This window comes from Bos taurus, chromosome 24 (genome assembly GCF_002263795.3).
Source record: "Bos taurus isolate L1 Dominette 01449 registration number 42190680 breed Hereford chromosome 24, ARS-UCD2.0, whole genome shotgun sequence".
Classification (NCBI taxonomy): Eukaryota; Metazoa; Chordata; class Mammalia; order Artiodactyla; family Bovidae; genus Bos; species Bos taurus.
This window is the reverse complement of record NC_037351.1, coordinates 5,331,691-5,341,609: the sequence shown is the minus strand read 5'-3', so window position 1 is coordinate 5,341,609 and position 9,919 is coordinate 5,331,691. Positions and strand designations below refer to the sequence as shown.

At 50.2% G+C, this 9,919-nt stretch overlaps 1 protein-coding gene across 6 annotated transcripts; it reads right to left on the bottom strand.

Moving 5' to 3' along the window:
• Positions 1-2,329: 2,329 nt before the first annotated feature.
• CBLN2 (cerebellin 2 precursor) lies at positions 2,330-9,664 on the bottom strand. Of its 6 annotated transcripts, none has more exons than XM_024984212.2 (5): positions 9,575-9,664; positions 9,108-9,176; positions 7,450-7,939; positions 4,276-4,395; positions 2,330-4,040 (listed from the first exon to the last, which is right to left on the bottom strand). In XM_024984212.2, the coding sequence occupies exons 3-5, from the start codon at positions 7,804-7,806 to the stop codon at positions 3,843-3,845; spliced, it is 675 nt and encodes a 224-aa protein (XP_024839980.1). In that variant the 5' UTR covers positions 7,807-7,939; positions 9,108-9,176; positions 9,575-9,664; the 3' UTR covers positions 2,330-3,842.
• Between the last annotated feature and the right edge of the window lie 255 nt (positions 9,665-9,919).

The window sequence follows — 9,919 nt, the reverse complement described above, 5'->3', positions numbered from 1 at the left end:
TCAGTCAAAGATTTGGTTTGCTTTGTATATGTTTTCTAACTCTTCTGATGCATGAAATAACGAGATTTAGCTTAAAAAATTTTTTTTTTCCAAACAAGTAAATCTATGTAATCTCTACAGGATCCCATGAGCTTTCGTGCCAATAGTCAATGTTTGTATCACTTTTACTCTGGGCACCTACAGTAAGTACAACCTTTAAAAATGGAAATAATTTCATTGTACATGAATTTATATTAGAAAAATCTAAGAATGCAACTAAGGCTAAGGAAGTACAGATATTAAACAGTTTCTCAGGACCTAAAGTTGAATCTTCAGGATTCTATTTCAAACTAGAATATATTTTAAGTTAAAAAATAGTATTGTCTTAAAAAACATTTACAGTTTAGTAGCATTAACATTTATCAACTAGAGCAACTTATTATTATAATGCTGTAATACTGGAACTTCATTTTTTACTTGTGTTAAAATGTTAATTGTATATTTGTATAAAATATTGACTACATATTTGAACAGAAAGTTTGGCTTGAGCCACAAAAGATAAATGACATAAGAATTGAATTAATATGAAAATGTATAGATTTTAATATGCTCCTATTGTCATCCTTTTTAAAAATCAAATTAGACTTCAATATAGTGCTGTAATTTTAAAAGGCTCTTGAGAATATGGAAACTTCTAATATTCAAGTGTCCTCCTGCTGGGTGTTCGTTTTATATATATTTTTCATAAATTGCATGTTGGAAAATCTGACTTACCAGAAACACCCTCCCTCCGGTCTAAGACCTCTTTCCATCATGGTCCCCTGCGGTTGTGACATTTCTTTCTGATCCTCACATAACCTTGGGGGAAGGGGAGAGGGTGCAGAGGTGATGACTTCACTCTCCAGATCGGAAAACCAGCTCAGAGATGGGGTGGCTCAAATCAGGCTGCAAATATTACAGACATCCCTTTTTTTCCAATTAAAGGTACATTTCAAATTTTGATCTGACCTATGTTTTTGTAGACTATTCACAGGAACTTCATGTCCCTCAACATTCCTCAGCCAAACAGAAACTTGGCAGAAGCAGATGATCAACAACTTCAGAAACTCTAATGTCCTGGCTCCTTCCTAATGTAGCTTTTGGCATCCATCTCAAAAAAAAAAAAAAAACAAAAACAGAACACTAAATCTTTCCTTCCTAATATAAAGTCAACTCCTGAAATATACTTATTCTTAGATAGATCAATTTAATAACTTATTAGGCAGTATACCCAAATGACAACCTATAATAAATTTATAACTATGAAGAAATGTCTATTACAAATTAGTGAGCAATAAAAATAACGACTCGTATATATTTCAGTTTCTGACGTGCTGTAGCAGTGTGCTGTCTCCTACTGAGGGCTGTCTGCTCGTTGTTTAAAACTGAACAGAAGGTTAGGAAATGAAGGAAAGAGGACTAAATAACTGAGGGCAAGAAAACAGGAAAATCTTTGCTACCATCCTGCTGTGTATATTACCAGCATTAATAAACAATGCTCTGGTCAGAATTATGTCTTCTATTCAAAGAGCCAAAATACCCCAAATGCTTTTTGGTTGATGTATTTTGTTGTTTTTTCCCCCCTTACACAATGTAACAGCATTTTTATTCAAGTCAAATAATGCGTCCTGTTATATTCTTTCTTCAGTTATGGCTAGCCCAACTGTATTTTTTCATGTATAAAGTCCCCATTGCATTTCTTATTTGAAAATGAATCCCACCCTTACAAATCTTCAAATGAGTTTCTTGTATATCTGTGCTCTTTGATTGAAATATTGGATTGGACCTTGCACTACACGAAGATTAAATGTGATAGAAGCAGATTGATATTCATAACATCTTTTTAATGCTGTCTTTTTCACCTAATACTGTTAGATACTGAAACTGTTAAGTTGCTCAGTTGTTTCCAACTCTTTCCAACCCCATGGACTGTAGTCTGCCAGGCTCCTCCATCCATGAAATTCTCCAGGCAATACTACTGGAGAGGGTTGCCATTTCCTTCTCCACGGGATCTTCCCAAGCCAGGGATGGATCCCTGGTCTCTTACATTGCAGGCGGATTCTTTACCATCTGAGCCACCAGGGAAGCCCTTGTCACTTAATGCCTCCCCCTAAACCTTTCTGTGTGAAAAATAGATATTTAAGGATGCACTATCCATCTGGACCCCAGCAAGATACACGTTAGTGTGTCTTCTTCTGTGTATTTTCTAAAGTGTAAACAGTATGGGTTTGATTCCCCATGCTCCTGAACCTTGGCCTTTCCTTACATGCATTTTGAGAGTTGGGAGGTGAGCTAGAGGGAGAGAGCAAGCCAGACGTCAAACCCATTTATTCAGAATCTTAAATTATGACTTTTTATCATCAATATTTTGGTTACATTGTTACACAAAGGACAAATTAACATCTGGTTTGAGGTCTCTTCTTTGATTGCTTTGGGATCAGTGCCATTTCCTTGGCGAAGGAATCCTGCACCCGTCAACTCTCAGCTGTGTTTAAATAATATTGTTGTATCAGGTGCCAAACAATGAGGATTTGGGAAACTGCTTCTAGGGAGCCTCTGCCAATAACCTTCAACCACTGCGATTTTCACGCGGCTTCCCCGCCAGGTGCTTGCAGGGAGTGTCCACACCCTCTGCCTGGGCAGATCAGAAGAGGATCCTGAGGGGGAAGAATCGGTTGGTTCCGTTGATTCTGAGGCACCTGACCATGGTGTGCTCACCCGGATGTGAATCCAAAGGAGCAAAAACAGGCTGCCAGGAAGACCCAGTTGCGCTAGGCAAAGAGACCACGTGATTAGGAACTTGGTCATCACAGCTTCCATTCTCAGCTGACATGATTCAGGCCACCCAGCAACATTCGTCTCTTAAAAGTATTCCAAAACGTAAAAAAAAAAAAAAAAAAATCCAGGTTGGTACTTCCAAAAGTGCCTCTGAGAGAGTCTCTTTTAAAGAATAAGCAGAAATGCCGTCTGTCATTTTCACTTTGCTCTACCTTCCGTTTGGTTTGGTCTCATCCAAAACAGTTATTTTTTTTGTTTTGTGTTGTTTGGTCTCCTCCAGAAATCCAACACACATTTTCTCTCCCCACCCCAGCACAAAAGATAACAGCAAGGGTGAGGAGGAGGAGCTGTGTGTGTGAAGAAAAGTAAAGCTTCCTGGGGAGGAGGAGGGGAAGAAAAACCCACACACACATATACAAACAATACAAAACAAAAGCCGCAGTCCAATCGTGCAAAATTTGCTTCTCCGGATAAAGCACTTCTTGATACAATGTCCCCTTCCCCCTCCCGAGGACTCCCATCCACCCAGGGTGGGGGAAATACAGCATGAAAGTGAAGCCATTCTTTTTCTTAAGGCTGAACAGACACACAGAGAACACGTTTCAAGGGCTGTCGGGTGGCGGTGAGTGGAGGGGCTCTTGCTTTGAGCCCAGCCGGCAGCCTGCGATCCATCCCGGGGTCCGCGGCACCCTTCCCACGGGGCCAACAATACCACGTACAAACAACAGAGGAAAAGTCAATGGTCCCAACAATGAAATCCCGTATTGACTTTACAATCACAGGTACAAATTGCTCAGATCGATCATTTCATTTCTCCTTAAGACCGACCGTGTTGTCTAAAACTCATTAGGGGCCGGGTCGCCGAGGAATGGTCAATATTCAGAGAAAATGCTGGAGGTTCCGAAGGAAGCCGCTCTTCTGTCACCACAGTCCAATGGAGGAGGATGGAAACAAGTTGTCCTGTTCCAGCAAGTTCGGGGGGTTGGGAAGGGTGGGCACCTGGGTCCAGACAGCCGTGTCCCCACCGTCCAGGGGAGGGTCTGCGTTTATAGCGGGAAAACCAAGAAGCCCGAGAACGTGGAGTACTTCCAGCCCCCCATGAGGTTGCCCCTCTCCAGTTTGAGATGGACTTTATCCTCTCTCTCCATCAGCAGCAGGACGCCATTGCTGGCAGCTTCTCTGGTGACGTCCTGGTCTCCGGCGAACGCCGAGATCACCGGGTAGCCGTTCTGCATTAGACTGACCTACAAGGCAGAGGGCAGAGCTCAGCCGACCACAATGGACCCCACTCCCATCCGCTTCTTCTCATCTCACCCACCCCCTACCCCAGTCAAGGAGCCGCATGTCAGGGGGAGCTGACCCAGAGGACTGACCTGGTTCCCAGACCTCCGCCAGGCCCCCTCCCTGGCCCTCCCCACCTCACAGAGGGCATGACTATTCGTCCAAAGCCAGGAGGGTCCAGCTATCCAAGTGACCCACCTGGATGGTCTGTCTGTTGTACACTTTGACCACGTGAAAGCTGAAGCTATATATCCCTTTTCTTGGGGCTACAAATATACTGGAGGCGAGATCAAAATGGTTGCCAATATTTACTAAGACCTGGAAAAGAAGAGGGAATAGGGCAGACACATAGCAAGCCCCTCCTCAGTGTGTTTCCATCAGACTCAACAGACCACCCCCAGCGGTCCCTTTAAGAGCTGCAGGACTTCCAGCAGCACGTGCTCAGGGACCCAGTACCCGCCACCCCCCAGGAAACAGGCAGCCCCCAGTTAAACATCCTGCAGCAGGAATTGATTTCCAAAGGATTCTAATGGATGGTACTTCAGAAGGCTGTCTCTCTGGAGAGTGTAGTATATTTATGTGTTGAAAACAATGGCTGCACATGGTGGCTGTTGTGGGGTGGGGCAGAAGGATAACACAAAAGACACTCTGGTAGGTAGATGATCTGTAAACTGAGACTGTTCGGAGGTTTGTGGGATTCTGGGGACCTGAATGAGAAGCTTGGACCAAAACAGAGCTCTGTCCTGAGCGGGAAGAGAAAGGGTGGTGAAGTAAAAGGCCCATTACCTCAGTTAAATTCCATCAGATAAAGCCTGGAATGAGCTCTGTGTGCTTCTGGAGGGAAGGGATGGTGTGAGGTTTTGTCTCCCAGCCCCAGGCACCGCCCCTGGCAGCACACAGTAGGTAGGTGTTCAATAAATGCTGCTGGGTGAATGACCACAGTCCAAACACTGGCTGTGCCCATCTCCCCTCACTTTCTTCCATGTGAGGTGTCTAGTCCCTAAGCTGGGCTGTGACCTCATGCTCAGAAGCATCAGTAACCACCCGGAGAGGGAAAAGAAAGGCAGTCTGACACCCTCAGCTCAAATTCCACAAAGTGCAAGAAGAATGACAAAGTGAGCCATGAGACATGAAATCACGTGACCCTCCAGATGCTATTTCTCCAATAAAAGATGGATGGGAGTGACTTGAGCAGAGGGTCCCCCTTTACGAACAGATTTCCCTGTCAGATGTTCAACGTCCATCCCTGTCTGGACCCCACCCCTCCTCACCCACAAATGCACAACCCAATTAAAATCATAAAATGGCCCCGCCTCGTGGTCTCAGTTTTTAAAACACACAGCCCGCAACAAAAGCAGAACCCTAGATTAGAGACCCTGTCATCTGTTCAGAAAACAAATTCGAACCATATCCTTGGCTGTTATTTCCTACACAATCATTACAGATGTATCACACGTGGCTCCCAGAGCCACGCCACTGGAAAGCCTGGGAGGCTGGGGAAGAAGCCACATCAACTTCTTCAAGGAGCTCTGAGCACACTTAAGCCCCTCCTTGACTGCAGGGCTCAGAGACACTCGGGCGCTGTTGTTAAAGACGGGGAGCTTCAAGATGCAAGTCCTCCTCCCTCTGAGGCTGTGTCCCATCTGCCTTACCATTCTCAAAGAACCAAGCCTCCTCCTCCAAGCCCTTGGTGCTGCTCCCAACTCAATGACCTCAACTCTCTCACCTCCATGTCTAATTCAGGAAACTGGTAAATTCAAGGCCCTGCTGTAGAGGAACGAACACCCACCAGCCCCAGAAAAGCCGGTTTCAATTCCTCCCTAACTGGTGCATGACATCATTTCATCTGCCCTGTCATAGCTGGCTCATCTATAAAATGAAAATCCTACTACTGCTTATGCTGTGTACATCACAGAATTTTCTTAACACCCAAATGAAAGGACGATGTATTATAAAAACACTGTGGAAACTAATTCATTGTCTGCTTTCAGTTCAGTTCAGTCGATTTTGGACATAATTAAAATAAATACATGCATGTCTCATAAAAAAAAAGATTAAAGAGAGACATCCCTTTGTACACACCTCTCCAAATTTCAAATACATAATCCTTAACAAGGATTAAAGCAAATGAAGACATTGGCCTAAAATGAGGTGTTGGTCTGTGCACTTGGGACCTCACCAGGTCAGCGAGCTGGTTAATAGAAAAGGGACTCAAACAAGTGTGCTCAGTGAGGCCTGAACTCCAGGAGGGAGGAGTTGTGGCCAAATGAATGGGATGATTAGGCAAAGTTGGAAACCACTCTAATGTTTCCTGTTTGTTTCTGAAAAACAACAGAAACCAAGGTAGGGAGAGAGGGGAAGGTGAGGACCTTTAAATCCTGGGCAGCAGTGACCCAGAGAAGGGGCTGCCAAGACCTGATCACATCAGGGACCCTTCTGTTTTGAAGGGACTGGGAGCTGGCTGGCTGAGGCAACTTCATTGCTCTTCATTTTTTCCTTATATACCCCACCAAATTTGATATTGACCTACTGTATTTATATATTACGTTGTATACACTGCATTTGCCACATATCGCATTTATATAACCACACTGTTTCCTTCTGGAGAAGGCGATGGCACCCCACTCCAGTACTCTTGCCTGGAAAATCCCATGGATGGAGGAGCCTGGTGGGCTGCAGTCCATGGGGTCGGAGTCAGACACGACTGAGCGACTTCACTTTCACTTTTCACTTTCATGCATTGGAGAAGGAAATGACAACCCACTCCAGTGTTCTTGCCTGGAGAATCCCAGGGACGGGGGAGCCTGGTGGGCTGCCGTCTGTGGAGTCGCACAGAGTCGGACACGACTGAAGTGACTTAGCAGCATGTTTCTTTCTGTTTCTGTACAACCATGGCAGCTATTTCCCCATACTCTTCCCCACTTATTTCTCTTGAAGTTAAGCTTCCTCTCTAGGATCCATTCCGAAATAAACAGTAGGTATTTCTCTGAGCCTGGGCTGAGACCTTCGGAGAACCCCCCGGGGTTAGCGAGGAGAGTTTAAATGCACTCAATTCTCTAAGTGGCCAGCGAGGGGGACAGGAGCCCACCCCCAACAAGGACGGCCCCAACTCCAGTCAAAACCGGTTTCTCTTTGGAAATGTCTATCAGCTCTCTTAGCTCAGCGGGACGCCCAGCTCCACAGGACTCTCGGTCATCCGAGTGCCAACTGAGCTGATGAGTTATTGAGCAGCAACAGTGTGAAAAGGAAAGCTCACGGGAGAAGGGAGAAAGACAGGGCAGAGGGGAGGGGAGAGCCTGGAGCTCCGCGTCTGGGAAGCCGGCCACCCAGCCACGCGCCCGGCGGGAGGCGAGGGCAGGCCCGCGCGCTGACCTGGTCGAAGTAGATCGTCATGGTGCGGTTGCTCATCTCGGACGGCTCGTGGTTAGTGCTCCGCGTGGCGGAGAAGGCCACCTTGGCGCTGCCGGAGCGCACCGAGATGCCCAGCGAGGAGGTGACGGCGCCGTCCGCAGACGGGCTGGAGTCGCACACCACCAGGCACTTGCCCTCCAGCACGATGGGCTCCGTGTCGTTCTGCGCCCGCACCGGGCAGCCGGCGGGCAGCAGCAGCAGCAGCAGGGCCAGCGCCGCCCCCAGGCCCGAGCCGCAGCCGGCCGGCTCGCGCAGCGCCCCCCGGCGCCCGGGCATGGTCAGCGGTGGCCCCCGGGGGCCCCGGCCGGGCGCCAGCATCCGGGCTGGAGGCGCGCGGAGAGCAGGAGGGCGCACGCGAATGCGCGGGGCCGGGGCGAGCCTCCTCTGGCCTCGGTCCCCCGCTCTGATGGTCAAGGCCAGGGTGGTCCTTAGAAGGAGATCGCCAGCGGACCTGTCAGGGCAGAGAAGCCAAGCCCCGAGACGGGGGGTGAAGCTGCGTTGGAAGGAGGTGCGGGGAGCAGTACCGGCGGCGCTCGGGGCCCCTCCCTGGAGGCCACCCTCTGGGCCCCCTGCACTGCTATCCCCTCCCCGAGTGGCACAACAGGTCCCGAGAAACGCCGGGCGCCCCGGCCCGGGCATCCCTGGAGGCTCCCGGGGAGGGGCGCGCGCTGGGGGTGCGGTCGGGGACCGGGCTCGCCATGCCGCAGGGCCTCACCAATAATGACAAGATCGGGGACCCTCAGGGACGCGCTCCGCGCCACCCCCGGCCCATTCAGCCCATGGCAGAGGGGGACCCAACACGCAGGCAACGGAAAAATCCACTGAGCCTTAAACGCTCTATTTTCAGCAGCATTTTTTTAAGCCACACCAAGAACCCTTTTTCTCTTCTCTGCTTTGCTTTCCATCCTCTATTTCTCCAACCTAGAGTTGTTGTTGTTGTTGTTTTTTTAAGCAATCCATTTACGCAAAATCTTAGCCGTTTTCCACCCAAAGAACAAGTCCCCAGGAAACTCCTTAGGGAGAATAATAAGATTAAGACGGGAGAAAAAAACCCCAAAGACAGGGACATCCTAAAACCAAGCAACCGCTTCCCACGTCCCGGCTGTCGGCGGCGAGCCGCTCCGGAGAAGCCCCTGGCATCCCCCTCTCTGGCGCAGGACCAGAGGTTTCCGGCGGTGGGAATCCCAAGCTCGGCTTCTCTGCAGCTTTTGTTTCCAGACTCCGGGGGCTCCTCTCCCGGCCGGGAGGCAGCCCCTGCCGCTTTCTGCCAACTTACGCGCCTGTTCGCACTTTCCATCGGGCCCCATCTTCCCCCACTAAACTAAGCAGATCATTTCAATATCCAGTCGAGAAACCAAAAAAAAAAAAAAGGCAAAGAAACCTCTCCGCTCGCCTCCCACAGCCGCCGAACAACTCCTCCGGCTGTCCAAACAATCTTTCTAAGAAGAGACAAGTTGTTTCTCCACGGGCAGCCTCCCTCCTCAGCCCCTGAACAGGACGGTTTCCAGCAGCTCTCCCGCTCTCCCCGCCCAGACTCAGACCCGCGACCGTCCTCGTGGAAACGGACGCGCGGATGCGGTGAACGCGCGGGTCCCGGAGGGCAGGTCGGGTCGCGTTACCTGGAACGTCCATGACGAGCGAGCTCCGCTGTCCGCCAAGTTGTTCTGCTTGGAGAAGACGAGCCGGAGCTGGCGGGAGGAGACACCGAGCGCGACCCTTCTCCCCGCACGGGGCCAATGACCGCCCCGCCCCGCCGCGCCGCGCCGCTTTCCCGCGCCGGCCTGCGCCCCGCGCCGCGCCGCGCCCCACCCCGGACCGGCCTGCGCCCCGCATCCGCGAGGCCCGCGCCGCGCCCCACCCCGCGACCGCCCCGCGCTCCGCACCGGTACGTTTCGCGTCCGCTCAGCCCCGCGCCCGCACCGGGTCCGCACCGCCCGTGTGCCCGCAGCTGCCTCTTTCCACCGACCTCCGCGGTCCCGGCCGCTCCTCCCGCCTCCACACCTCCCCGTGCGCGCCGCCTCCTCCCGGGCTGGGCATCTCCGCCCCGCACCCCGCCGACCCCGCACCGCCCAGGTCCCGCTCTCACCCAAACACCCAGCGCGAAATCTTCCCAGACGTCTCGCTTTCAAACAATTAGGCAACCTCCAAAGCGCTGGCCGCTCCTCTTCTTTTCGATTGTTGCTTGTCTTTTCCAAATCTCCTCCAAGTCTTAATCCTGAATAGCGCGATCACTTTCATAATTAATGCGTAAAGCAGTTTTCTTTAAGAAAAAAAGAAAAAAAATGAGGACTGGGATGAAGAGAAAGATCTTGGAATATTTTAGTGATGCAAAAGCTGTGGTTCTAGAAGCTCCAGTGTGGGAACTGCCAGGTCTGGGCAGGGATTAGAGGCGCCTCCGCCTGGGTTTCCGTGTCTGCTCCTCTGGACCTGC

What these genes read in the sequence shown, in the direction of transcription:
- CBLN2 (XM_015460042.3), bottom strand. Translation starts at nt 8,127, where the DNA reads ATGCCCGGGCCGGGGCGCCCGGCGTTTCTCGGGACCTGTTGTGCCACT. An exon ending in TGACGATCTACTTCGACCAG is followed by an intron (nt 4,396 to 7,449) that starts GTCAGCGCGCGG and finishes CTTCTTTTCCAG; the next exon opens with GTCTTAGTAAATATTGGCAA. An exon ending in ACAACAGACAGACCATCCAG is followed by an intron (nt 4,041 to 4,275) that starts GTGGGTCACTTG and finishes TCTGCCTTGTAG; the next exon opens with GTCAGTCTAATGCAGAACGG.